Raw genomic sequence first — 27,967 nt, forward strand, 5'->3', positions numbered from 1 at the left:
GTCCTGCCTGACTCACTGGTCCTGTCTCTCGCAGACCCCTCTCCGTTTCCCCCAACCCCCTGCATCTGCCAGGACCCCCGGTGACCGTTGGCGGGAGGGGGCCGGGGCGTGGGAAGGGGGCACCCCCAGGAGGCGCGCGGGGGAAGGGCTAAGGGAGCGCGAGTGGTCCCCCGGCCGGTTGCCCAGGTAACGCGGGGCCTGGCACGCGTGGCTCCCTCGAGCTGGCCGGGAGGGGCGGGAGGCGTGCAAGGGGCGGGGGCGGTGCGCGGCAGCGGAGCGTAGGGGAGGGGACCTGAAAGGAAGGGAGGAGGGGATGAGCAGAGGGGAGGGGAAGACCCGCCGCCTCCCTTCCTCGCTCGCTGACTTGCTCCCTCCCGGGCTGCGGCTGCTGCAACCGCGGTGGTGGCGGCGGCGGCGGCGGCGGCGGCGGCGGCGGCAGCGGGAGCAGTCTGGAGGCCGACGTCGAGGTGAGACGGGAATGGACTGAGGCTGCGGGTAGGAGTGGACGGACAGACAGCGGACGCCGGGAGGGCTGTGCGGGAATGCGGGCGCCTGGCGGACTGGCTGGTGGTGCCGGGCGCGCCACGCCAATGGGAAGAGGCGGCGCCGGTCCCCCGGGGGCGCGGGAATCCCTGGGAGAGGGGCTGGGAAGGGGCTCAGAGGAGATGCCTACGTCCCCCAGGGAGGGGCGCGGGCGTCTGCGCCCCAAAAGCGCAGCCAGAAAACCGCACCGGCTGGGTGTCCAGGGAGGAAGGGAGGATGCCGAGGGAGTGGAATGCGAGTTTCGGGGTCCTCTGTCCAGTCTGCCAATCGGAGTGTATGGGTCTCTGAACAGCTTGTTGATTTGGGGGTGCTGCGGTATCTGTTAGGATCTGAGAGTCTGGATCTTGTTGCGTGGACCCAGGAAGAGACCATGGGGAGGGTCCTGTTTACAAAAGGGTTCATCTTCCCAGGGCTCTCCAACCAGAAGACTGAGCAGAGCACTCCTCCCCAGAGATGTCCCACCCCAAAGCAAAGGAAACCCCAACTTTTCTTCCTTTCCCCAGAGGCAGCTCAAGGCTGGCCCTGAGATAGGAGCATCGCCCTCTTGGGCTGCAGTGCTGAGAGATACCTTTCCTCCTCACACCAAGCCTGTCTCCTCTTCCAGGATTTGCTGCTGTCTCTGCTGCTCCATCCTTCCCACAGAGGCCCTCTCCCCTCTCCTATCTCAAGATGGCAGCCAGCAGCTCTGAGGTCTCTGAGATGAAGGGGGTAGAAGGGGGTCCCCAGACCCAGGGAGAAGGGCCAGACCATTCTGAAGCCAGAACTGGCTCTCCGCAGGTCCCAGCTGGGGTCCCAGATGAGCCAGAGGCCCTGCAGCCAGGCCCAGACATCACTGGGGCCCCTGTGGACTCAGAGCCCAAGGCTGGGCTGGCTCCAGAAACCACAGAGACCCCAAACGGGGCCCCAGAAACAGCTCAGGCCAGAGACCTCAGCTCAAGCCCAGGAGGGGAATCAAAGGCCAACTCCAGCACCGAAGAAACATGCCAAGAGCTAGCATCCAAGCCAGGAGTGAGCAAAGAGGCCACTGCAGACCCGGGGTCCAACCTGGAATCTGCAACCCCACTCGAGCCAGTCTCAGAGCCTGCTCCCCAGCCAGACCCCCAGCCAGCTTCCCAGCTCATCTCCCATCCAGCCCTTCAGCCAGAGCCCCCTGCCCAGGTGGACCCCACCTCTGAGGTCCTGACTGACAGCGTGGGGGAAAAGCAAGAGAATGGGGCAGTGGTTCCCCTGCAGACCGGTGATGGTGATGGGGAAGAGGGTCCAGCCCCCCAACCTCGCTCACCACCCTCAACAAAACCCCCCCCAGCCAATGGGGCTCCACCCCGTGTGCTGCAGCAGCTGGTTGACGAAGATCGACTAGGAAGGGCTCACAGTGGGCATTCAGGATCTCCCCGAGGTAGCCTGAGCCGCCACCCTAGCTCCCAGCTGGCAGGGTCTGGGGTGGAGGGGGGTGAAGGCACCCAGAAACCTCGGGACTACATCATCCTCGCCATCCTGTCCTGCTTCTGCCCCATGTGGCCTGTCAACATCGTGGCCTTCGCTTATGCCGTCATGGTGAGCCCCACGGGACCCTGGCCCAGGCCTGCTGTGGGTCCCAGCTTCCTGCCAGAGCTGGGACAGAGCCCCATGAGTAACTTCGCCTTCCCCCCGACCCCCACCCCCTGCATGGACCTCACTTTCCCACTTACAGGGCCTTTCCTTGCCTCTTCCTAGGACTTCACCTTCTGAGCCCTACCCCTTCAGGTGGGAGGGAAGTTGAGACATTTCCTACAGCCTTACTGACCTGTGCCCTCCTCCTGCTGCCTCTCTAACTCCCCTCCTCCCTTAACCACTGTCCACCGGCTGGCCTATCGCCTCTGGATGACTCTTACACCTGATCCCTGCTGGGCTGGCTTCTCCTGACCTGGGCTGGCGCCCCCACCCTTCACCCTAACCCCAGTCCCGGAACAGCCTGCAGCAGGGGGACGTGGATGGGGCCCAGCGTCTGGGTCGTGTGGCCAAGCTCTTAAGCATCGTGGCGCTGGTAGGGGGGGTCCTCATCATCATCGCCTCCTGCGTCATCAACTTAGGCGGTGAGTGGGGGTCTGGGACAGGCCGGGGGGAATGGAAGGGTTGGCAAGGGCAGATTTACTAACCCCTGCCCCTGCTCTCTCCTGTCTGTCCTCCCTACTTCTTTGTCTCTCCTTGTCTCCCCCCGCCCCCCAACCTTCTCTGTCTGTCCCTCCCTCTCCTCTCCCACAGTGTATAAGTGAGGGGCTCTGCCCTGCATTCCAAGACTTTTTTTTCCTGTTGGGAGCTGCCTTGGGCCCATCCTCCCCTGGGGGGAGCCCAATCCATGGCCCAGGCCCGCACCCATAGGGACCAAGGGATCCTGAGCGGCCTTGTTTACAGCTTCTTTCCTGCTCCTGCATCCTGCCAGGCTCCTCTGCCAACCGTAGGCCTCCCTTCTCCCTGCACTGTTTCCAACCTCCCTGCACTTCTGCCTGCATCCCCTCCAGCCTCTCGGCTTCCCTATTCCTGCACTTCTGGAAACCTCCTTGCACTTCTGGAAACCTCCCTGAACATCTCCCAGACTCTCTCTGCTCTCAGCCTCCCTGCATCCCTCCCTGCCTTCCTGCACTATAACCTCCCGAATTTCCTGCACCTCAACCCTGGCCTCCCTTTCCCAACTTTCATTGTCTCAGCACCCTCCCCCATTCCTTTCTTCCTTCTCTCCCTATTTATCTCCCCTTCCCTCTCCACAGCCTCCGCCCCCTTCCTCTTCCTGCCTCCTCATCTCCCCTCAACACCCTCTTCTCCACCCTCCTCCACCGTTTATTCTGCAAAAACTCCAGCACTTAGATCAGGCTGGGGGAGGGGAGCGGTGTCAGGAGAGGGCTCCCTAGCCCGGGCTCCGACTGTTCTCAGCTGGGACCACCCAGGTCCGGACGCCCCCAGGGTGCCTCGGGGTCGCAGAGCTGGCAAGCCAGGCCTCGTTTGGAGACTTGTGCAGGGGTGGCGAGTACTGTTCCGAACACGCACCTGGGAGAAGGGAGGGGCGCGGCTGCTGACCCTCCCCGGGCAGCCTGAGTAGACCTGCCCCACCTGGGCTTTTTAACCCAGTCAGCGAACTCTTCAGGGCTGGGGTCATTCACGTGCTTTGTAACGAAAGAACCCAAAAAATAGGACCAAAGCTCCCAAGGAGCAAGGGCGGGGCAGAGAGGTCTATGATTATTTTCTAAGAGGACGAGAGAGGTTTGTTGCACGCGACAGTCCGCTGGGGAGGCGGGGACCGACCCACAACACGGTTCGGAGTTGGCGGGTTTTTTTTTTTTTTCCTAAAAAAAGAAAAGTGTAGGAGAAAAACCTAAGTCTAAAAACAAAAAACGAGGATACATCAAACTGATTCTCCCTTTTTGTATGCCGGATGCTGCATGAGTCTGAAACACCAATAAACGGAGACTGCATGAGACTCGCCTCCAGCCTCAGTTGGTCCTTAACGTGCGTGCGCCGCGGGGGCCGGGAGGTACTGCCTCCTTTTGGGCAGAGCCTACTGGGTGGTTTGCGCATGCGCCGCCCCGGTGGCCATCTTTTCTGTGGGCCGAAGCCTCTCATTCCGGAGCGCCTACCTGCGCATGTGCGAGCCTTCCCTTGCGTTCCTCTTCCAAGTAGCTTTGACCAAAGCGGAACCTCCCGCGCCATCTCTGTGCGCCTGCGTACTGTGACCCTGCGCAGCCCGGGAGGCGGGTCTTAGCTCCAGGTGCGTACGGCAGCTGAGGTGGCGAAACTTTGCGGTGTGGGGGGAGGGTGCTGGATCCAGGTGTAGAGGGGGGCTGTGTGAAGGCGGGAAGAGCAGGTCCGCCCCTCTCCGGCCTGGAAACATCGACGTACCGGATATCGATCCTTGGGGGCGGGGTCCTTGGAGGGGACTGAGCGCCCCCTCCTGGGAACCGGCGGTCTGTTTGCAGGGACTGCTGTTGGAGTCTGATTGGTTAGAGAGACATTCCCTAAACCCCGGGGAGCCCAACCCTTGTTGGGGGGGACCCCCGGCTTAGTATTCCTACATCTGTCATCGCAGGGCCCCTGCCCTAGTGGCATATGTCCCTTGTCCGGGGCCATGGAGACATTGCAGGCACCACGGCGGCGTCTCTCTCCGAAGAAGGGGAAGTGACCTCCGGCCTCCAGGCCCTGGCCGTGGAGGATACTGGAGGTCCCTCTGCTTCGGCCGATCAAGCCGAGGAAGAGGGGGAAGGAGGACGGGAGGAGGCTGAGCATGAGGGGTCCGGGGCCGAGGAGGTGCAGGGAGAAGCCCCCAGCACTGAGGGGGAAGAGCATGCCAAGGGAGAATCCGAGGACTGGTGCGTGCCCTGCAGCGATGAAGAGGTGGAGCTGCCCGCGGATGGGCAGTCCTGGATGCCACCCCCCTCCGAAATCCAACGGCTCTATGAGTTGCTGGCTGCCCACGGTACCCTGGAGCTTCAGGCTGAGATCCTGCCCCGCCGGCCACCCACGCCCGACGCCCCGAGTGAAGAGGAGAGGTCCGATGAGGAACCGGAGGCCAAAGAGGAGGAAGAGGAAAAGTGAGGGCACACCCTTACACCTTGTCCTTGGGGCTGCTTCCCTGATGCTGGGAGGAAGTAGGGAGGGGAGATGGGACCCAGGAGCACGGGAAATGAAGGGAGGAAAGAGAGCCGGAGGGGAACAGCCAGCAGGCTGGGGAGAAGTGTGGGTGTTTGGGGGGGACTACCTTCACCCTTCACTCTCTATCCACCTGTCCCAGACCGCACATGCCCACAGAATTTGACTTTGACGATGAGCCAATGACACCAAAGGACTCCCTGATTGACCGGAGACGCACCCCAGGTACAGACAAGAGGGGAGAATTGGGGAAGGGGGGTGTTGAAGGGCCTCTGCTCCCACTTACTTAGAAAGTGACTCCCTAAAAGTGCCCTTTGCTTGGAGCCTTGGTATCTACACAACTTGTAGTTTCAGGAGAGAGCATGCACCCAGAGGTGCCATCCTTCCAGCTTAGGTGGTCCCCTATCACAGAATTCCATCATTCTTCCCACTCCTTTGATCTCAGTCCCCCAGAAGTCCAAGTCATTATCTTTATTATCTAGATCCACATCCTTACACTACTGTGTACATCTCCTAATTTGATCCCATGTGCCTCCCTAGAATTTACCCTCGGAGCCATTCTTGATTTCTCTTTTATCCCAACATTCAAGCCAGCAGCAAGTCTTGTTAGCTCCGCCTCCACATTTCCAAGTTCAACTGCTACTCCCTACCTTTAACAGGACACAATACCCTCATCCAAGCCACCAGCTCTGGCGCCTGGATAGTTGTGGTAGCTCCTGACTGGTCTTCCCGCCGCCAGTCTCAGCAACTAGAGACTGGTTTATGTTTCAAAATATAAGTTGTATCCCTTCTCTGTTTTAAACAGACCTCCCTGTTCCTGCCCTGGAGCTTTTGCACTTGCTCGTCCGCTGCCTGGGACGCTGCTCCCCCCGGGTCATCACATTTCTGGCCCCTTCTCATAATTCAAACCCTCACCGCCCACCCCATCTGAGGCCCCAACCCTAAACCTCAGAATCTCCATGACAGGTCCGGAAATCTGTGTGTTTCATGAGCTCCGCAAGTGATTAGTAAGATCCAGGCAGGTCTGGTGCACTCCCTTCCACATGTCTCACCTTCCCCTGCTCCAGGAAGCTCAGCCCGGAGCCAGAAACGGGAGGCCCGCCTGGACAAGGTCCTCTCAGATATGAAGCGACACAAGAAGCTGGAGGAGCAGATCCTTCGTACCGGCAGGGACCTCTTCAGCCTGGACTCAGAGGATGCCAGCCCCACCAGCCCCCCGCTCCGGTCCTCAGGAAGTAGTCTCTTCCCCCGGCAGCGGAAATACTGAGTGCTGCCCTTCGGGTGCAGTGTCTGCCTGCTGGGGCCTTGGCCCTCCTTCCCTAACCCAGGGCGCTGGGAAACTTGGGAAGAGGAGACACACTCCAAGCTCCCAGCACGGCACCTTGCCAGAAAGAGGACACATGTGTGTGTGTTTCTGTTTTCTATTGAACATCTGTTTGGAGACCTGGGCTGAATTTTCTGAATCGAAAATAAAAAATACCAAGTTACATTTGTAGAGACATGGATGGACCTAGAGACTGTCATACAGAGTGAAGTAAGTCAGAAAGAGAAAAACAACTATCGTATATTAACACATATATGCGGAATATAGAAAAATGGTACACATCAACCAGTTTGCAAGGCAGAAATAGAGACCCAGATGTAGAGAACAAACATATGGACACCAAGTGGGGAAAGTGGGGAGGGTTGGAGGGGATGAACTGGGAGACTGGGATACCAAATTGTACACTCTAAACATATGCAGTTTATTGCATGTTAAAAAAAAGATTATTTCACATCACTGTGACACTAATATACATTAAAAACAACAACAACCAAACCAAGTTAACTTCTTTTAGAGGAGGGGCTGCAGCTGGAGCCGAAGCAGTTGTGGAGAGGCAGAATTGTACTCACCCAGATTGGGAAATTAAAGCCACATGGGGTAAATGTGAACTCAGTCAGCACCTGCCCCTCTGCCTCTGGCGGTGGACCCTTTCCAGTCTCATTCCAGTGCTTCCAGCTGGCTGTAAGGTGGGAATTCCCCAGCACTGAATGAGCTGCAGTGCCTTCAGCTGCAGGAGCAGCCGCCAAGAGGAGAAAAAAACAAAACAAATCAAAATAAGAAGCAGCTGCAAGGGCCCTTTAAATGCCCAAGCCCCACCCCCGTGGCCGGCCCTGCCCTTTGGGGAAGTGATTCCTAAGGTTGGGGGAAGGAGTTTCCACATCTGAGGAGTCTGTTGCAGCCAGCCACACTTCTGGATGTGAGTACTTCATACAGGCCCCAAAGCCCCAAAAGTTGGTGGCACCTTGTGTCCCTCGAGACCCTCTCTAGCTCTGTCCTGCCTTCTAGAGCTTGCTTCAGCTGGGGCAGGTGATCTCTGAACCAGAACAGGGAGAAGATGGGTGGAGGCTTAGCCTTGGGAATTTTTGCTTTCCTTGTTGGAGTTTTTTCTGGCTTCTGAAGGTAGATCAACTTGTCACTTTGCTAACACCCCTGTCCCCCAAATCTCAGGCCTCTTGGACCTTAAGCTCCCCCATCAGCAGGAGGGGCAGAGGAAACAAGAGATCCGTTTAGACTCCCTCCTCGAGTGCGCTTGGTCTCTGCTGGACTTATCCTCCCCCACCTCCTGGGGACCTGAGCTCTGGCCTGTCCCCATTGAGATTCCTCAACTCCACAGACGTTGAGGTTTTCCTATACCCTGCTCAGGCTATGCCAGCTGTGGGCCTTGCAGATCATTTGAGAAGTCATTGATTGAGTAGTCTTAAGATAGGCTTGATTTCCAGAAGGCTTGGAGTTTGGTGAGCAAGGCTTTTTTTTTTTTTTTTTTTTTTTTTGAGACTGGGAATTGAAAACAGGAAGCCTTTTGGACCCACCAGCGTGTGATTCTGGGGTCTTAGAAGCATGGAAGTTTGGGGGATAGTAAGAGAGGCAGGTGCGCCCTGTTTTCTCTGCTCCCCGTCTGGGTGGGCCCCTAGGTTTTTATGGGGAGAAAGGCTGGCTGTCACAAGGAGTGCCAGCTGACTCCCAGAAACTTCTCTTTCCCCCCTTGGCACACAGTACACTCAACCTGCCCCGAGGGGGTGAGGCTTTCTGGGCAGGGCAGCTCTCTAAAGCCATGGGCATATAGGGCAGCCATCTTGAATTGCTGGCCCAGGGAAAGCCAGAGAGCTCCAAGTTTACTCAGGTCTACTTGTTGGGTGCTGCCCTCCTAGGTTGCAGAAAATACCTTTGAACTGCACTGACACTGTCTCCTGGAGAGTACTCAGCCCCACCCAGGTCCTTAAATCCTTGTTCTAGTTTAGAGTCTTATTGCCATTTCTGCCTGAGATCACACTACTTCCTGCTTTGGAGGCTCTGCAGTCATGATACCTGGGATGGAACACTGGCTCCATCCTTTGATCATTGTGTGATCCTAAGCAAATTAATTTCTAGGTTCTTATGAGGATTACATGAGTTAATTAAAAGCATTTAACACACTACCTGGCACATCTTAATAAGCGGGAGATGTTACTTGGCCGATAGACTTGCCAAAGATAGAAATCCCAGTCTCGCTCTTTAGCCCAGTGGGTCTGGGCTGAGGCCTGGGAATCAGTGCCACCAGCTGAGTCCTAGGATTGGGCGATTTTAGAAAACATTGATCTGGATCAAGGGTTCTGAAACCTGGTTCCTGGGTCGCTTCCAATCGAGTCAATCTTCACCTTCCATGACTGGCATGAATCGGCAGCATCTGGGAGGTAGGATAGAAAGAGGACAAGCATTATCCTGAGCTGGCAGAGCTGTTCTGTCCCCAGAAAAACTGCTGCTCCCGAAAAGTGGCCCCCGTTGGGCTGGAGCTCAGATAGGTCTTTCCCAGGGAGGGAAGTTCCTAAAACTTTGCTGCTACTAAAGAAATGATTTATGTGAGACAAATTCTCAAGAATTTCCGCTAGTTCCCTAAAGCAGAAAATAATTTCCCTAAATTGGGAAGCTGTCTGATAAAAACAGTCTCTCTGCAATCCCTGAGTAATGTGACACTCGCATTCTCTAAAAACAAAGACTAGAATGTTTAAATTCAGTGAAGGGAAACTGCAAAGATGAGTTCCCTGTCTGTGCTGAATTTCCTGTGCATTTTCCTAAACCTAAACTTGATAGAGGTAACGGTGGCAGGGCTGTCTCCAACCTTTCTTCCAACTTCAGCCCCGCCCAGAGCTTGGAACAAGGGGACTTGTGTTGGCTGGGGGGCTACTTGGACCTGGGGGTGAGGAGCTGGGGGAAAATATTTGCCACTCTCTGCTTTTGAGGAACAGTTTGCCCTCTGAGTTCATCTTTGATCTTCCTCCTTCTAGCCACCCTTTGTCAAGCTCCTACTGTGTGTTAGACGTGCTCTAGTCTCTAACTCCTTTGACCCCAGGAAACAGGCACATTTATTCCCACTCCAGTCTAGGGCTTGAAGGCTAGCAAGTGGCCTGAGATCATATCAGTAGTGACAGAGCTCAATCCTTGCTATACGAGTCAGTGGAAGAGCTTTTCTATATAGCAGTGCTAGGACCCCACTCCAGGCCAGTTAAAGCAATCTCCAGAGATGGGTGGTTTTAAAAGATCTCCAGGTGATTCTAATGTACAGCCAGGCAGGGTTGAGAGGCTGTTATAGACCAGAGCTGTTCATACTTTAACATATGCCCAAATCATTGGGGATCTAGTGAAAGTGCTGACTGATTCAGCAGCTCTCGGGACGGGGGAACCCAAGATTCTGCATTTTTTTAAAATTTATTTTATTGACTGTGTTGGGTCTTTTTGGCTGTGCATGGGCTTTCTTTTAGTTGCAGTGAATGGGGGCTACTCTTCGTTGTGGTGTGCGGGCTCCTCATTGCCATGGCTTCTCTTGTTGCAGAGCATGGGTTCTAGGCGTGTGGGCTTCAGTAGTTGCAGCACATGGGCTCAATAGTTGTGGCTCACGGGCTCTAGAGCACAGGCCCAATAGTTGTGGCGCACGGGCTTAGTTGCTCTGTGGCATGTGGGATCTTCCTGGCCCAGGGCTCGAACCCATGTCCCCTGCATTGGCAGGCGGATCCTTAACCACTGCGCCACCTAGGAAGCCCAGATTGTGCATTATTAACGTGCTTGCCAGGTGATGCTGATGCTGCATACTGATACCCAGCGTGGCTGGTCGCTTGGGCATCTGCTGTTCAAAATTCACAGCCACTCACAGGGGACCCTGAAAAATCTATGTAATGACATGACTCATTCATTTATTAAATTTTGCTCTAGCATGTTTACCCTTAAGCCAAAACAGGCCAAGAATTTCCTCTTAACTAGAGGATAAAAGCAGCTTCTCTTTCTCACAGGCTGTATTGTTCTCTGCTCATTCAACCATTACCCCTTCCTTCTACATGTCTGGGGTGTGGCCGGGGAGCCACTGGTCTCTAGAACTTTGGGTGAAAGTTGATTGGTTCTGACAGGAGCTTCATGACACAGGGTCAGAGTGATCAGCCAAGGCTGGACATGTACCCGGAGAGCAGACTAGGCGGATCTTGGAAGCAGACACTGAAGGGGGGTCTTGGTGAATTTAGGGAGTTGGGGCCAAAACCAGGGCTGGGCAGGACCTTCCAAAGGTCGACATAATCCTTAGCCATTGTCTTTTGAGGGCCCTAGTATACTGGAAGTGAAATGCTCTAACTGTATGTGTCATCTGGTAAACCACGAAAGTCGAAATCTGAGACAAACATCCTGCCTGAGTTGTGTGGTTTCCCTGGATCCCTGAGAGGCCCTGTGATGAGGCTCACTTCTGGGGATGGCAAGATTGAAAAGACAAAGCCTGTTCTTACGTGGACTTACCAGGTGAACTTAGGTGGAAGTGACAGCTTTAAGGGCTGGGTAGGTGGGTGATCAGGAGGTAAGACGGGTCCTGGTACTGAAACAAGGGTAGTTGGCCAGGGTATGGCCTCGGGACAAGGCAGGAGTGCAGCCTGATTAGCTCTAAGGAAGACTCTCAGCTGAGTCACTGAGCTGGGCGAGGCTCTCAGCCCCCCTGACTGGGCCCAGCTGGGGTGACAGATGGTGGAGAGGCCTCAGCTGCAGGGGGTGAGGGATCGTCCAAAGGAGCCATTGGAGGCTGTTCCCAGAGCCTGCTTCCCAGCCTTGTGTGGCCTTCTAGAGTTCAAGTCTTCCCCGTGGGGCCTCACAGAGCCCTGTCCACCCCTCTGCTTGCAGCCCTAGCGTTTCCTCTCCCCCATCTGACTTCCTGGCCAGGCTTCCACCCTGCAGAGAACCAGGAAGAGGCTTCACTGGGCTGTCAGATGCCCCTTTGCTATTCTAGGCCCACAGCTGGGGTGACACAAAAACCTGCCACCTTCCTGACCAGTAAACAAGCGAGGGTTAAGGCTGAGATGCCAGGTGGAATAGGCAGCCTCTGGTGCTAGGTCACGGCCTCCAACTGGATAGGGAAGCTGGGCCTCAGCTGTAAGCCACACACAGTGCTGCCAAGAGCCAAGCTCTGTTCCAAGTGCTTTATGATTAACTCATAAGTGGGGTTGATGCCCTGTCCATCCCCAGTTTATAGGCCAGGAAACGAGTAGAGAGAGGGCAAAGGACTTGTCTAAGACCACCCATTCAGTAAGGGTTAGAACCAAGATCCTGACAGGCCTAGGATCTTGCGGGGTCAGGGGCAGGCTCTTGTGGGCCCTCTCCCGGGGAATGGAGGCGCAGCTGAGCAGAATGGACAGTAGAGAGGAAGGAAAGCAAAGGTCCCAGTAAGGGTGGGAAGAACAAGCAAGCAGAAAACCGGCGCCTGGTCTTTCAAACACTACCTGAAATCAACAGAAGAGGGAGCTCTGATGTTAGAAAAGTTAAGGGACATGAAGGTGACAAACAGGCTACAGAGAAGTATCAGCCTAAGGCAATTATATTCCAATAAAGAGCTTGGGGAAAAAGAAAAAGTATCAAGATCAGATCCCATACAAAGTTGCAAGAGAAAGAATGAGGAGCAGGATAATATCCCTCTGATGTAGAAAGTGTACCAAGAAAACAGATCCAAACTGTAACCTCTTTGGAAATGAGGTAAGACATTAGGACACAGTACAAGGCAAAGGGGCAACTCAGAATTGGAAATAAGCCCAGGTAGTCCGGCTGAGTCCGTGCCCCTAACCACTGAACCGTGCTGCCCCTGGAGAGAGACAGGACCAGGCATTCCATTGGGATTCTCATCCTGATAGTACCACTAACTTGCTGTGTGGCCTGGAATGACTCATTGTCCCTACCTGGGATTCAAATAGCTAGAGCTACATTGTCTAATATGGGATCAACCTGCCACATTTGACTATTTAAATTAAAATTTTAGTCACACTGGCCACATCTCAAGAGTTTGGTAGTGGAATGTGGTCTGTCCAAAGACAGCGCAGATTAGGAATAGTTCCATTGTTGTAGCAAGTTCTGTCGGGTGATGCTGAGTTGGAAGCTTGTAAACAGGAGCCACACAGGTGATGGTGAGTGCGTTGGTGCAGGGGTAAGACGACAGGGAGTGGTGGGGACTGGTTAAGCAGGAAAGCTTGTGGCCCATCTAAAGGGCTCAGCTGCTACGTGGCTCTCACCAGGTTGCCACATGGGAACGTAGGGCCTGGCTCCTCATGCTTCAAGAGAAGCAGGAATTGGGAGTTTGTGAAAACTCAAAATTTCTAAACGAAAGAAATTTTACAGATGGTGTGGATCAAGTAAAACTCTTGGGCCTTGATTCTGTAATTTTGAGACTCCTGCCTCTTTTTCCTGTGCCAAGCCACTCACCCCTTCTTCCTCCTCACTTCCCATTTCTCACCCAGGTTAGAAACTGGATGAATGGTGGAGTAGATGAGGTACCACTCCTCTTTGGTTGCGGCTTCAAAAGTGTTGAACTGGGGTTTCCCTGGTGGTCCAGTGGTTAAGACTCCGCGCTTCCAATGCAGGGGGTAGGGATTCAATTCCTGGTCGGGCAACTAAGATCCTGCATGCTCTGCAGCACAGCCAAAAAAAAAAAAAAAAAAAAAAGTGGGGAGGAAAGGACTAGAATACTTTGTGGTGTTTGTAATCCAGCTGATTCTATGGGAGCATCAGTTCCATTAGGGATCCCTCCCTTGAGAGGCGGCCTGTGTCTGAACAGTTCATCCCCGGATTGCTTAAAGTGCAAGGGGGGAGGGCTGTAGACAAAGATCATGCAAATATTCTTGGACTGATGGGCTGATGTTTGCATACAGCCGGGGCCCTAGGGATCCCCTGAAATAAAGGAGCCAGGGAGCTCCTCAGAGCCTCTGCCCCCCACCACGTTGGGGAAGACCCCACAGCACCGCCAGAGGCTGATCACCTCTCCCAGCCCTGCATACTTCTGCCTCCTACACCGTGGGGGTTGGAGATTGGGAAAGTTTTGATCTTAAGCCCCTTCCTGTACTTCAGGAAGCTTGGGGGAGGTAAAGTAGATGGGAATGTGGAAAAGGAGTTGAGGGAGAACCCTGGGCTTCTGTGGTTAACTGCACCAAGCATCTCGGCAGGGACGAGGTCTGGATGGGCTGCCCTGGGTGGGAAGAAAGGAACAGGTGGGTGGGGGACAGTGAAGGATGGAATAATCTGAGCTGGAGGAGGAAGGGCCCATTCCCCAGTGCCAGCCTGTCTTCATGCCTGCCTCATCCCAAGCCCCTGGGCTCATCTTTTATCTTCTCCCCATCTGTCTTTCACACTCTGTGCTGCCCTGGGCTCAAGAGTCACCATGGCAACTGAAGAGTCCATCATCCGCATCCCGCCATACCACTACATCCATGTGCTGGACCAGAACAGCAACGTGTCTCGCGTGGAGGTCGGGCCAAAGACTTACATCCGGCAGGACAATGAGAGGTTGGTGTTGGGACAAGGCTGTTGGGGGCACGTGGGGCCAAGGAGGGCCTGGTAGTCTGGCTGGCATGGTCATCTGTCTCCTCCTCCATGTTCCCAAGCAGGGTTGGCCCTGGCTTGGGTGATAGGAAGCGTTCTCTCCCATTTGCTGCCTCCTTCAGAAACAAGAACAGGGGGTCCCCTGGGTCCTCACACTACGTCTCACCCTCCAACAGGGTCCTGTTCACCCCCAAGCGCATGGTGACGATCCCCCCACGCCACTACTGCACAGTGGCCAACCCAGTGGCCCGGGACGCCCATGACGCCGTGCTGTTGGATGTCACGGGACAAGTACGGCTCCGCCACGCTGACCTAGAGATCCGGCTGGCCCAGGACCCGTTCCCCCTGTACCCAGGGGAGGTGCTGGAAAAGGTACCTGGCTCACCTTCCATGTACCCACTCTACCTGTCCTGTCACCGTGACCTAGGGCTCTGCACTGCTTTCTGGAGGGAAAACAAACTGGGGCCGTGGGAGGGGGTGGGAGGTACCATTTGCGGGTTCTCACTGGGACAGAATCGACGTGTTGCCCCTGCACTCACCTTCCCCAGACATCCCCTTCCTCTTCACGTGCCCACGTCAGGCCTTTGAGAGCTGTTGGCCCATCTTGCCACCTAATCTTCCAGGCTCCAGAGCCTGCCCAGAGTTCCCGTCCAGTCTGGCACTAAATGACGTGTGCCAAGAGTAAGCATTCCATTCCCCCAAACAGTGCCAGACGCCGGTGGGCAGTGACAGCCATGGTGGACCAGGTGAGGCCCAGGCTCAGATGCCCGTGGTTGTTCCACGCAAAGGCATCACAGACCTGCAGTGCCAGCCAGGTCCTCTTCTATGTTGCCCTCAGGCCCTGGGCCCGAGTGAGAGGGCACCCCACTTTCATTTCTGTAACAGTTGTTCTTCCTTCACCTCCTTGCCATTTTATACCGTTCACTCTGGGTTCCTCTACTAAGCAGTGCTTCTTTTTAAAAAAAAAAAAAACAAAAAAGATTTATTTATTATTTATTTGTGGCTGCATTGGGTCTTCATTGCTGTGCGAGGACTTTCTCTAATTGTGACACACAGGGGCTACTCTTTGTTATGCACGGGCTTCTCATTGCGGCAGCTTCTCGTTGTGGAGCACGGGCTCTAGGCGCAGGGGCTTCAGTAGTTGCAGCACATGGGCTCATTAGTTGTGGCTCACGGGCTCTAGAACACAGGCTCAGTAGTTGTGGTGCATGGGCTTAGTTGCTCCGCAGCATGTGGGATCTTCTCGGACCAGGAATCAAACCCGTGTCGCCTGTATCGGCAGGCAGATTCTTAACCACTGTGCTACCAGGGAAGCCCTGAACCTTGTTGTTTTAACACACACTCTTCACGCGCTGGACCTGAGCCCAAACGCGGTCCTGGATCAGTGTTACCCCCACCTGACCTTTCCGTCCTCATACCCAGGAGGGGTTTCCTAGCCGTGTGGGCAGATCCACCCCAACACTACTGTAAGTAGCTAATGGGTTAAGTGGTTCATTCCAACCCAAACCCCATTAGTTCTCTTCCTTCCCAACCAGCTTTCCTTTTTTTTCTGTATGCCTCAAAATATTTATCATTCTTCACTCTCTATTTTCTGCCCTCTCACTCTCAAACAACTTGGTCACCTACTTAGAAATTGAGGCCATCTGGAAGGATCTGGGTGTCCCCTTTTCCTTCCCTGTGCCTCTTTTCTACCTGTTGGAGCCTTTAGGAGGTTCCCATCCATCCGTGGACCCAGGAAGACGCATCCTTCTGTCTCTTGATTATCCCCACCCAGAGCTTCTCTCTCCTCTCTTCAGTGTCTCCATTACTGGTGCCTTTCTCTTGGCCAGTAAACACGCTCTGCCTCTTCCATCCTTTTCTGGCCTTGTAAGGCTTACTTGTGCAAGCTTCTTGTCTAAAGAATGCATTCATAAGGCTGGGAAGTCCTCTCTGACTTCCACCACCGATATCTGCTCTCCATCCCCAGAGGTATCTGCTATCACCCATTCAGGCTATGCACTTCCAGATATGTCTCTGCATCCACCTAAGTATGTATCCAAAAAAGATGATAACTTATTTGCATAAGGGCTAGTACGTTGTCATTTGCCAATGTATTTTGATAAACTTCTCATCTTGATGCATAAGTCGTTTCTTGTTTAATTGTAATTCCATATGATACATAGAGGTTTAGCCCTTCTCCTGAGTATCATTTAGGATGTTTCTAATTTATAAGGAAAAACAGTGCTGTGGTGAATATCCTTGTGTGTGTGTACCCCTGTGTGTGCTAGTTCCTTTCTTTTTTTTTTTTTTTTTTCTGCTGTGTTGGCTCTTCCTTGCGGCAAGTGGGCTCTCTAGTTGAGGCGTGTGAGCTCAGTAGTTGTGGTGTGCGGGCTTCGTTGCCCTGCAGCTTGTGGGATCTTAGTTTGCTGACCAGGGATCAAACCCCCGCCCCCTGAATTGGGAGGTGGATTCTTTACCACTGGACCACCAGGGAAGTCCCGCTAGTTGTTTTTTTGGTTTTTTTTGAGGGTGGAAACAAGAATTTCTGGGTCCCAGGATACGTACACTAAATTTGTATAGGCTTTTACGAATGGCCCTATAAATCAAATTTTTAGCCATTTATTGCTCTCTCTCGTATTTACTTTTTCTTTTTTTTTTTTAAACTGGGGTATAGTTGCTTTACAGTCTCTTATTTACTTTGACAACTTGTACTTGATGTTCTCTGCCCTGTTGCCTCACAAGCCCCTGCGTCTGGCTTCTGCCCCCACCTCCACTGAATCTACGTTGGCAAAAGCCCAAGACATCCTAACGGCAGGCCCACTGGACTGTCATTCTGTGTCTCGCGGACCCTCTCAGCCACATCTACTGTTGATCTGCCCTCTTACTAAAACTTGTCTTCACGTTTTACTCTGTGGATGTCTCTTTTCATCTCCCCCCCCATCCCCTCTGCCTTCAGGTTCTGTCCAGACTATCTTGTGTACCCTTTTGTGTCTTCATGGCCTTGATCACTTCATCTGTGTTGAAGACACCGACCTCTACCTTAGCTGGGAGCTGTAGGCTGTGAGTCCCCTAGCTGCCTATAGGGGCTGTCCCCTCTCCTGGATGTCCCCCAGTCGCCTCATACTGGACATCCAAACTTAACACTTCTCCTTACCCCCAAATCTGTTCTTCTCCTATATTCCCAGTCTCACGTGGTGATACTACTGGACCTAGTCACTCAAGCTGGAAGCCTGTAACAGCATGAGGGACAAACTGGAAGGAGACAGAGGTGCAGCCAGGAGACCAATTAGGAAGGTATTCCCATCATCCAGGCGAGAGGTGTTGGTGGCTTAGGCGAGGGCCGTGGAGGGATAGATAAAGGCAGACCTGGATGTGTGATGGGCAGATAGGAAGTGATGATGGAATAGATGTGAGAAAGGAAAACCATACTGGATGACATGCTCTTCTTCCTCCTCCTTCTACACCTTTATATCAACAGCCAGCTCTTCCTTTCAGCCCCAGTTCAAATGCTACTCTCTGAGGGCCTTTCCTGACCTCTTCACTTGGACTTCTGCAGCCTCTTCCCCTCGATACGGTCCACAGTCTGCTTGGAGGCAGTGGTCTGTGTTTGTCTTATCACCCACTGGAACTTCAGCTCCACAAAGATGGGGGTATGTCCTGCCCCTACCACAACCAGCCAAGCGCCGTGCACATAGAAGGCACTTGTCCAGGGAAAGGCTTGTTCGGGCAGTAAACCTCCAACTCTGCCTCTCTCCAACCCACAGTGTGGTCGGTGGGTGAAGGAGAGTTGTGACCTTCTCCTTCCGGGGGTCCCTCTAGTTGGAGTAAGAGTGGCAGGTAGCCTTCAGTAAGGCTGAGGTTCAAATCCAGATTCTGTTCCTTACTAGTCGTGTGATCTTGGTCATGTCCCTTAGCCTCTATGAGCCTCTTTCCTTGCTTTCCTGCCTCCCTTGGATCAAAGATCAAGTGAAATCTTATTTGTAGAAAACATTTGTTAAAAACTTCTAAAAAAGTTTGGCTACTTGTGGCTGGGTCCCCCTTCCTGATGGAAGGAGACATGATGGCTGGAGTACGATGGCTGTCTTGTGACCATGAGGCAACCTTGAAAACAAAGCCTCATGCTTAAAATGTGCCTGTTGAAGCAGTTTATACCTTCCCACCTCCTTATACTTCCTGAGAAACCCCAGTGCACACTGGACCCTGAGATACTCAGTGTCCCAGATGTGTCTCTCACATTTCCCATCAAGCCCTCTACCTGGTTCCCCACCTGGATATCTAGTTCAAAACAAGATCTGAGCATTTCTGCAGAGGAAGGTGTGTCTGTGACCCACCAGCAACCGTGTCCTCTTGCTCTGTCAACTCCATTTTAGCTCTTCAGACCAGATGGCCTGGGGCCACACCTACCTTGTACGTTCCACTCGGAGTCTCATTTTGGGCCATGGAAGGATGGATGCTGTGGACTCTGACCTTCATGGTGTCAGATTTGACTCCAGGGGCCACAGCTCTGAATACCCCATGACCCCCGCTTCTTCCGCTCTTAGGACATCACCCTGCTGCAGGTGGTTCTGCCCAATACCGCCCTCCATCTTAAGGCGCTGCTGGATTTCGAGGATAAGAATGGAGACAAGGTGGTGGCAGGAGATGAGTGGCTATTTGAAGGACCTGGTAAGGGGTTCCTGTCCAGCCGCGTCGGGGTCAGAGGCTTCCTGCCCTCCCGTTCCAGCCCTGATATCTTCTGACCTTCAGCCCCCGCCTCCTCTTTGCTTCCCAGGCACATATGTCCCCCGGAAGGAGGTGGAGGTCGTGGAGATCATTCAGGCCACCATCATCAAGCAGAACCAGGCCCTGCGGCTGAGGGCCCGCAAGGAATGCTGGGACCGGGAGGGCAAGGAGAGAGTGACAGGTGGGGTCTTGAAGGGATGCCGATGGGGGGTGGGGCAGGCCATGCCTTGACTGCAGGGGAAGTGGGGAAGGTGGGGGTCGCCCCGTGTAGCCTGGAGGAAGTGCTTCCCTGGTATCTCTTGTGAGCTGTCGGGGGCTGCCCCCTGCTGCTTCCCTCACCCCCCCCTTCACGTGGCTCTACCCTGGTCCTGTGATCGTAATCATGCTGACGTAGCTTTTCCCTCCCGCCCCCCAACCCTTTACCATGCGCTGGGGGCAGCAGCCACGTCTGCTTCTAGGTCAACAAAGCAGGTGTTCACGTACAACGAGCCGTTGTTTGACGATGTACGGTATTACACAAGGTCTTCACAGAGGCCGTGCTTACTGAGCCAGGTGTGGTTCAGATGCTGTACAAACAGCAACTTCCTTGGTCCTCCAACAACGTTGAGGCACCACGACTCCCATTTTCCAGATGACATCACTGAGGCCTGGGTGTATGGCCAGAAGGGGCCAGACGGGAACTTGTCCCCTGGCACTCTTGTTTTTCCAATAAGCTAGACGACCTCTGCAGTTCTCATAGAGGCAGTTCTGTCCATGTTAGGGGAAGGAAAAAAAAATCTGTCTTTGCAGCTGAGAGAAGGCCTAGCAGGGTATTGGCATAGCAGCAACGTGGGCACTTGGAAGGGCTTTTTAAAAACATCTTTCTGGGGTAGGGCTTGGTTTTCCTCTGACCTCAAAAAAGAAGGAAAGCAAGGACTCCTGTCAGGCCCTTGAGCCTGGGGGCAGCGGCATCTCAAAGTGGCCTACAAAGCCCTGCAGGTCCCCTATTGTCTAGGCTTTGGGAAAGGGCAGCTTGGGAGCAGGCTGACCTTTAACCTTTGCCTCTGCCGCTGGCCCAGGAGAAGAATGGCTGGTCCGCTCCGTGGGCGCGTATCTCCCGGCAGTGTTTGAGGAGGTTCTGGACGTGGTGGATGCCGTGATCCTTACGGAAAAGGTGTGTGCTCTGGGGGGCCCTGGGTGGGTGACTCTCAGAGTGTCAGGGAACGGTGGCAGATGACCTGAAAATAAGATCACCTGAGGAGTGTCCTGTTTAAGGAGTCCTCCTGGATTGGTAGACACTGTCACACCTGGAGCATTTAGTGGCCAGTGGGGTTCCCAGACCCCCAGAGGAAGCTGGAAGTGGGTTTACTCAAACCTGTGCCCCCCCGCCCCCCGCCTTTGCTCTACAGACAGCCCTGCACCTCCGGGCTCGGCAGAACTTCCGAGACTTGAGGGGGGTGACCCGCCGCACTGGGGAGGAGTGGCTTGTGACGGTGCAGGACACGGAGGCGCACGTGCCCGACGTCTGCGAGGAGGTGATGGGGGTCGTGTCCATCACCACCTTGGGCACCCACAACTACTGCGTAATTCTCGACCCGCTGGGACCCGACGGCAAGAACCAGCTGGGGCAGAAGCGTGTGGTCAAGGTACGTGCCTCCGCCTCACCTCTGGGAGCGGTCTAAGGCCCTTGGACCCATCCCTTCCCTCCTCCCGCCCTAGTTGCATGTTCTAGAAACACCGAGCTTGTTTTGGCTCCTTCTGTGCACGTTTAGCTCTAGCCCTTAAGACATCATCTCACGGATCTTTCTGGCATCCCCACCCTGAGGTTACGCACGGCCTCCCCTGGGAGCACCCTCTGGCCCTGCACCCCGGAAACTCTCAGGTTTCACATCCCTCTGTTCTGGAAACTCTGTATCCTGCGTCAGACAAATCTCTTGGTTCACCTTCATCCCCATCCTCTACCTCATCCCCTCTCTGAACTGTACATGGGACTACCGGGGCTGGGCAGATCTTTTCCTGTGAAGATCGTAGATATTTTAAGCTTTGTGAGCTGTATGGTCTGCGTTGCAACGACTCAGCTCGGCTGTTGTGCCGTGAAAACAGCATAGACGGCTTGTAAAGGAACCGGTGCTGCTGTGTGCCTGTAACGTTTTATTTGCAAAAACAGGAGGTGGAAAAAATAGAAACAACCCAAATGTCTACCAGTTGATGAATGGGTGAAAAACATGGCGTACCCATGCAGTGGAATGTCAATCAAAAGAATGATAGATAATCTTTCTGGGATTGAGGGCATTCAATGTTGTTGAAATAATTCAAAAATGTAAAAATCAAAACTGAAGTTCTCATGTGTGCTACAACGTGGATAAACTTGAAGGCATTATGCTAGACAATAGAAGCCAGACATAAAAGACCACATAATGTATGACTTCACTTGTGTGAAATCATATATGTCCAGATGTCCTATATGTCCAGAATAGGTAAATCCGTACGTAGTGGTTGGGGTCGGGGGATGCGGATGGGCAGTAACTGCTACTGGCTATAGGATTTCTCTCCAGGATGATAACGTTCTGGGATTAGGAACTGGTGATGTCGGGTAACTCTGGATGTACCAAAACAACTGAATCGTATACGTTAAAGTGGGTGTATTTTAGAGTATGTGGGCTATATCTCAGATACATATATACATATATATGTATTTATATTGTATTATATTACAAATAGGTAGCAGGCCAGATTTGGCCCAAAGATCAGAGCCTACCACCTCTGGACTACACCATCCCAAGGGAACAAAGCATGGGAGGAATAAAGCAATAATAGGTTAATTCTTAACTATTGAGCTTGTGAGAACCCAGACCTTGGCAGTCTGCAGGATTTTTCAGGGGCAGGTTTGACCACCAGATCTACAGGCATTTGTAGAGAGCCTCACAGTTCAGATAGTGACTCACTGTATAATGTGTGTGGGGGGTGCTTTTGGGGGCTCCTGTCCTCCACCCAAGCCCACGGTCACGTGGAGCGGAGGGCGGTCCCATCGGAGGTACCCCCAGCCGTGGGTGGCGACTGCTTCTGACCCGACTTCTCCTCCCTAGGGAGAGAAGTCTTTCTTCCTCCAGCCCGGAGAGAAGCTGGAGCGAGGCATTCAGAATGTGTACGTGCTGTCGGAACAGCAGGGGCTGCTGCTGAGGGCCCTGCAGCCCCTGGAGGAGGGGGAGGGCGAGGAGAAGGTCTCCCACCAGGCGGGGGACCGCTGGCTCATCCGTGGACCCCTGGAGTATGTGCCACCTGCCACGGTGGAGGTGGTGGAAGAGCGTCACGCCATCCCGCTGGATGAGAACGAGGGCATCTACGTGCAGGACGTCAAGACCGGACGGGTAGCGGCTGAGGGACGGGCACGGTCGCTGCCGCATGGCTGTGGTGGTGGCTTGGTCTGGGCAGGCGGGGGTTGTAGATGGGGAGGGGGCGCAGCGGAGGTCTCGGAAGGGATTCAGCAGCATCGCCAGCAGTATCCAAGCCAGCTCACTGCCACATGTGAGGGCATTCCCTGGAGTTTTTGCCTTCCCTTTGTCTTAGATAAATATCTAATTTCAAATGTTAGAGTTCCCAAGCAAGAAGGTGAACCAGATTTTAGGATGGGAACTTAGTCCCCAGTGTGGATCTGGCCTCCAGCATGAAGGTCTGACTGGGACGTGGCCTAGGAACAGTAAGACCCGACCTCCCTCCCGTACCCTTCTCCAGGTGGCATCCCTCCTTTTTGCCTCTCACCTAAACCTTGATCTTGGTTTGACCTAGGACCACATCTCCAACCTTTAAGAATCCAACCTACAAGTAGAGCTCAGAATCCTAGGAAATGTTAGTGGGTGCTACCTATTTCCTAGGATTGCCTCTGTCCCTGGGATGCCCTCCAAGCTGTCCCATGAAGCACAATTCCAGAAGAAATAATATTTGGAAGTTATTATATGCCAAATTCTTTTTTTTTTTTTTTTTTTTTTTTTATCAAACAAATAAGTTTTATTGAAGATATGGTCCACCATTGCTTCCACCCCACCCCCCACCCCCAACAATTTTAGATTCTTTATTGTCCAAAAAGCCAAATTATTGTCCAAAAGTTATTATATGCCAAATTCTTGTGTCATTCATGTGAGATGTCATTCATTCCTCTACCCTATGAGGGAGGCCACACTGTCAGGTCCATTTTGCAGCTGAGGAGCTGAAACACACAGGTGAGATAGCTGCCCATGGTGACCGAGCTTGCAGAGGGCGAACCTGAACACAGCCTCCTTCCAGTTTAAGATGCTGTCCTATGTCCTGGACCAGTTCCGCTGTAGGGCTGCCAGGTGGGTCTCTTTCCTTCTTCCCTTCGCCGGTGACATCCTTCCTTGTGTTCCTCTCTCGAGGTGCGTGCGGTGATCGGGAGCACCTACATGCTGACCCAGGATGAAGTCCTGTGGGAAAAGGAGCTGCCTCCGGGGGTGGAGGAGCTGCTGAACAAGGGGCAGGACCCTCTGGCGGACAGGGGTGAGAAGGAGACATCCAAGACCCCTAGGCCCTCCACTCCCCGGAACAAGACCCGTGTGGTCAGCTACCGCGTGCCCCACAACGCCGCGGTCCAGGTGTACGACTACCGGGAGAAGAGAGCCCGGTGAGCTGCGGCCTGGGGGGCTGTGCCGTGGGGTGGGGGGGCTACAGCGGGAGGATCTCCCTGGGCCTCTGACCCCCAGCTCCCTCTGCAGCGTGGTCTTCGGGCCAGAGCTGGTGTCGCTGGGCCCCGAGGAGCAGTTCACAGTGCTGTCCCTCTCAGCCGGGCGGCCCAAGCGTCCCCACGCCCGCCGTGCGCTCTGCCTGCTGCTGGGGCCTGACTTCTTCACAGACGTCATCACCATCGAGACCGCAGACCACGCCAGGCTCCAGCTGCAGCTTGCCTACAACTGGTAAGGGCAAGGGCCAGGGCCCCTGCTGGTGCAGCCCGGGGCGCACCCTGAGGAGGAGAGATGCTACCTCCAGTGCTGAGCTCACAAGCAGGGCAGAACGCCCGACTCCAAGCCATGGTCAAGGCAGAAACCCAGGGGTTCGTGCAAATCCAGTCTGACACCCAAATGGAATGACAGGGAAGATATGGGCTCACCTGGGAGTGGGATCTGGGGGGACACAGTAGGAGGACACACCCAGCTAAACTCCCAGCGTGATTTCAGCCAAACACAGAACTACAAGGTTTTAAAAAGATTAATCAGACCCAACTGGTAGGAGTGGCCAGGTAGTCAAGAGTAAGTGCTCCGAGGCCAACGGGTGTGCACCCCAGCCCTGCCCTTTGCTAGCTGTGGTCCTGGGCGAGTGCTGGGTGCTTTCCTCGGTTTCCCAGTCTGTAAAATGATAAGGACATAACAGTCACCTTCACAGTGAAGCTGTGAAAAGGATGCTTTGAGAATTAGTACAGTGACGGGTCCATCGTTAGAGCCCAAATGGCAGCGATGAGCGTTGGGGGAATAAGTGAGATGCAGGAGCCGTGCTCGACTCCCAACCACATGGTCCTCACCTCTTGGCTGAGTGGCCAGGACCATGACAAAGGCAGCTGGGCACTGACCTCTTTGGGGGCACAGACCCTGGGGCCACACTGCCTGGGTTCAACTTTCTGGCTTGGCACTTGTTGTGTGACTTAGGGTCTGTGGCTTAACCTCTCTGGGCCTCTATTTCCTTGTCTGTAAAATGGGGGTAATGCTCGTTCCCACCTCCTAGGATGGCTCAGCAAATGAAACGGGAACATGTAAGTTTCTGAGGACGTCACCTGACACATAGCGGATGCTAATTAGCATTCTCTATTGTGAGACCCTGCCCCACCACAGGAGGTGGGTGTCAGCATCCTTTTTGAAGATGAGAGAGTTGTCTTTGCTCTAGGCACTTTGAGCTGAGTGACCGGAAGGATGCCCAAGAGACGGCCAAGCTCTTCTCGGTGCCCGACTTCGTGGGTGATGCCTGCAAGGCCATCGCGTCCCGGGTGCGGGGGGCTGTGGCCTCTGTCACCTTTGACGACTTCCATAAGAACTCAGCCCGCATCATTCGCGCTGCTGTCTTTGGCTTTGAGGCCCCAGAAGCCAAGGGGTCCCAGAGCATGGCCCTGCCCCAGCCCCGGGACCGGGCTGTCTTCCCCCAAAATGGGCTGGTGGTCAGCAGTGTGGACGTGCAGTCGGTGGAGCCCGTGGACCAGAGGACCCGGGATGCCCTGCAGCGCAGCGTCCAGCTGGCCATCGAGATCACCACCAACTCCCAGGAGGCAGCTGCCAAGTGAGTGAGGCCGGGGGGCCCAGCTGCCCACGATGCCCACTGCAGGCCCGACCTCTCCAGGGTCCCCGTCTCCAGCCTGCTGCCAACACCTGGGTAACACGGCATCCTGGTGGTCAGCCTGCCCGCCTTACCCAGCGCACAGCCTGGGCTGCTCAAAGTGGGAATAGATGGCACCCCTGCTTCTGTGCCTTCTCACCTTGCTTGTGCTGGAACCCAGGTTCATGTCTGTGGCCTTCTGGGGTCCAGCCCTGCCTCTCTCACCTCGCCTTTCCACCTTCTCCCAAGGATCGTGTGCTTCAGGCCCCCCAGCTCCTTTCTGCTCCTCAAGGTGGGAACTCAGCTGTGCATTTAAGGCCTCCTGCACTGTCTGTTTCCTCTGCCCAGAATGTTCTCCCTGCATTTCAGGGCAGGCTCTTCCTTCTGGCCTCCAAAGCTTACCTCCTTGGAGAGCTCTTTTCTACCCCACCTGAAGCAGCGCCCTCTTTGCCCAGTCATGTTACTGTATCATCCATTTTTCAAGGAGCTTGTCACTTTCTGAAATCATCTTTGTTCACTTTTTCTCCCCCACAGGAAAGTAAGTCCTGTGAAAGCAGGAGGCGTGGTCACAGCCACGTGTCCCTGCGCCTAGAATCACATTTGGCTCGCAAGTGTACACGCTGCTTTTTCATTTGCACGTCAAGGGCCTCCCATGGGCCTGTGGTCTCTGCCCTTGGAGCTCCTGTTCTAGCTCTGGCCCCATGCCAGTGTCTTACCTGCCCCCTCTCCCAACCAGGCACGAGGCTCAGAGATTAGAACAAGAAGCCCGAGGCCGGCTTGAGAGGCAGAAGATCTTAGACCAATCAGAAGCTGAAAAAGCTCGCAGGGAACTCTTGGAGCTGGAGGCTCTGAGGTGGGTGGAGAACTGGAAGAAAAGATGGTAGAGGGTCTTGGAAGAGCAGCTGGTGAGGGGAGCGTGTGTGTATGTGTGTGTGTGTTCATGCTGCTACAGCATAAGTCGGGCGGAGAAGGGCAGGGCTGGGCTTCCTCCTGGGTCTCCCTAACTCTGTTCCGCCTCCAGCACCGCGGTGGAAAGCACTGGGACCGCCAAGGCGGAGGCCGAGTCCCGGGCAGAGGCGGCGCGCATCGAGGGAGAAGGCTCCGTGCTCCAGGCCAAGCTCAAGGCAGAGGCCTTGGCCATTGAGACGGTGAATGGGGGAGATGCCCGTGGAAGGGTGTGGCTTTGGGGTCTAGAAGAAGCTCGATCATTGCAGTCCCTGAAGCCATGTGAGATGCCAAGTACCCTAACAGAAAGCCCTGTGGAAATACTTTGTGGTTTATGAAGTCTTTTGTCCTATTTCAATTCACTTAATACCTGCTTTGAAAGTAAGGATGACATTCACACCCAACTTACAGATATGTGCTCCAACACTGGCCTACTTTGTGTGAGGTATTATATGTGTCTTACGCACAAGATCTTATTTAATGCTTGAAATCCCATTAAGGGTAGGAGTTCTCTCCATCTTACAGAGGAGGGGACTGAGGCTTGAATTAAGGGGCTCCCAGGGTCACTAGCTAAAAGGTGGCATAGCCAGGGTTCACCCCTAACTGACAGTAAGTTTACTGTTCCATCCCCTCCATCTGAATTCCCTCAGGCTTGCTGGCTGGGTGACTTGCTGGCTGGGTGACTTGCTGGCTGGGTGACTTGCTGGCTGGGTGACTTGCTGGCTGGGTGACTTGCTGGACACGTTCGGGGACCACCTGACCAAAAGAATGCTGGGTTTTCCCCTCCCAGGAGGCTGAGCTCCAGCGAGTAAAGAAAGTGCGAGAGCTCGAGCTGATCTATGCCCGGGCCCAGCTGGAGCTGGAGGTGAGCAAGGCCCAGCAGCTGGCCGAGGTGGAGGTGAAGAAGTTCAAGCAGATGACTGAGGCCCTGGGTCCCAGCACCATCAGGGACCTCGCTGTGGCAGGGCCAGAGATGCAGGTGAGGTGGGGGGAGAGTGTGGGCGTGGGTGGGTGTGTGTGTATGTCTGTGTGTCTTGGGACCATACTTGGAACCAAGAAGGCAGAGCTGGGGAGGCAAACACAGCATCTAGAGAGGTGTCAGGGACAGAGGGGCGAGAGGAGGTGGTGACTTGGATGGTCCCTGTATTCTGTGTTCTGACCCATATCATTTGAGCAGGGTGTCCTGTCAGGCACGGTACTAGACTCAGCAGAGATCGGGAGCCCCTGCGAGGGCAGTAAGCCGATGGGATATCAGTCTGTGACAGACACTTTGAAAGAAGTCAACAGGGTGATCTAATGAAGGGGGAGGTGACATATCAAGTTAGCTGAGGAAGGAGGGCCCTTCTGAAGGGGAGATGCTTGAGCACTCTGTAGAGTCGACAAGAGCTTCCCAGGAGAGGGTCCTAGTGCAAAGAGTGAAATCTGGTTCATTTAAGGACTGGAAAGGACTGGACAGCTGCAACCTGGCAGGTGAAGGGTGGAGTGGGAGCTCCCCGAGGCAGCTGCAGGCAGCGGCCAGAGCTTTCAGGCCTGGGAGAGGATGAAACCCTCAGGCTCCCCTTGTGTTCCTTACTTGTCACTGATGAGTCCTATGAGGAAGGCTTGGGCACCAGCTGCAGTGTCAGACCGAAGTGGGGGGCAGCCCACCCTAGAAGGGCAGCCGAGGGGATGAGAGAAGGGACCAGGGTCTGACTATCTTTTCGCCCACCTCTTGCTCCTTCCAGGTAAAACTGCTCCAGAGCCTGGGCCTAAAATCAACCCTCATCACCGATGGCTCTACTCCCATCAACCTCTTCAACACAGCCTTGGGTCTGCTGGGGCTCGGGTCTGAGGCCCAGCCCCCAGCCAAGAAGCCAGCCGTGGGGCCCGGTGCCCACGAGGGCTTGCTTCTCCCCTCCACTGCTGGCCCCCTAACTCTTGGAAGCAACCAGGTCATGTCTTAGCTCCGTCCTGCACTGACAAATAAAATGGACACTTCTGGGCATTTAAACCCTCTTCTGTTGCCTGAAGTCTGCATCATAAGGG

At 54.4% G+C, this 27,967-nt stretch overlaps 3 protein-coding genes across 6 annotated transcripts; all 3 read left to right on the forward strand.

The window, feature by feature from the left end:
* The first annotated feature begins 330 nt into the window (after positions 1-330).
* Positions 331-3,963, forward strand: PRRT2 (proline rich transmembrane protein 2). The gene is given in 5 exon segments (XM_057695877.1): positions 331-467; positions 1,148-2,097; positions 2,483-2,636; positions 2,639-2,745; positions 2,748-3,963. Coding segments are annotated over 4 exon segments (1,194 nt in total). The 5' UTR covers positions 331-467; positions 1,148-1,212; the 3' UTR covers positions 2,796-3,963.
* PAGR1 (PAXIP1 associated glutamate rich protein 1) lies at positions 3,949-6,984 on the forward strand. Of its 2 annotated transcripts, XM_057695876.1 has the most exons (4): positions 4,181-4,282; positions 4,601-5,102; positions 5,303-5,385; positions 6,228-6,984. In XM_057695876.1, the coding sequence occupies exons 2-4, from the start codon at positions 4,621-4,623 to the stop codon at positions 6,425-6,427; spliced, it is 765 nt and encodes a 254-aa protein (XP_057551859.1). In that variant the 5' UTR covers positions 4,181-4,282; positions 4,601-4,620; the 3' UTR covers positions 6,428-6,984. The 2 variants fall into 2 exon arrangements, with proteins under 2 accessions (XP_057551858.1, XP_057551859.1); XM_057695875.1 differs by having other exon boundaries at positions 3,949-5,102.
* A 347-nt stretch (positions 6,985-7,331) lies between these two features.
* MVP (major vault protein) lies at positions 7,332-27,929 on the forward strand. Of its 3 annotated transcripts, none has more exons than XM_057749910.1 (15): positions 7,332-7,400; positions 13,841-13,972; positions 14,185-14,380; positions 18,529-18,652; positions 18,759-18,890; positions 19,768-19,862; positions 20,098-20,334; positions 21,775-22,056; positions 23,080-23,324; positions 23,416-23,613; positions 24,575-24,961; positions 25,734-25,850; positions 26,019-26,145; positions 26,733-26,921; positions 27,667-27,929. In XM_057749910.1, exons 2-15 carry the CDS (start codon positions 13,848-13,850, stop codon positions 27,883-27,885), a joined length of 2,673 nt encoding a protein of 890 aa, XP_057605893.1. In that variant the 5' UTR covers positions 7,332-7,400; positions 13,841-13,847; the 3' UTR covers positions 27,886-27,929. The 3 variants fall into 3 exon arrangements, with proteins under 3 accessions (XP_057605893.1, XP_057605892.1, XP_057605894.1); XM_057749909.1 differs by lacking the exon at positions 7,332-7,400 and adding an exon at positions 7,421-10,957; XM_057749911.1 differs by lacking the exons at positions 7,332-7,400; positions 13,841-13,972; positions 14,185-14,380 and adding an exon at positions 17,333-17,637.
* The last annotated feature ends 38 nt before the right edge of the window (positions 27,930-27,967 follow it).

This window comes from Hippopotamus amphibius, chromosome 9 (assembly GCF_030028045.1).
Source record: "Hippopotamus amphibius kiboko isolate mHipAmp2 chromosome 9, mHipAmp2.hap2, whole genome shotgun sequence".
In the NCBI taxonomy this organism is placed as follows: domain Eukaryota; kingdom Metazoa; phylum Chordata; class Mammalia; order Artiodactyla; family Hippopotamidae; genus Hippopotamus; species Hippopotamus amphibius.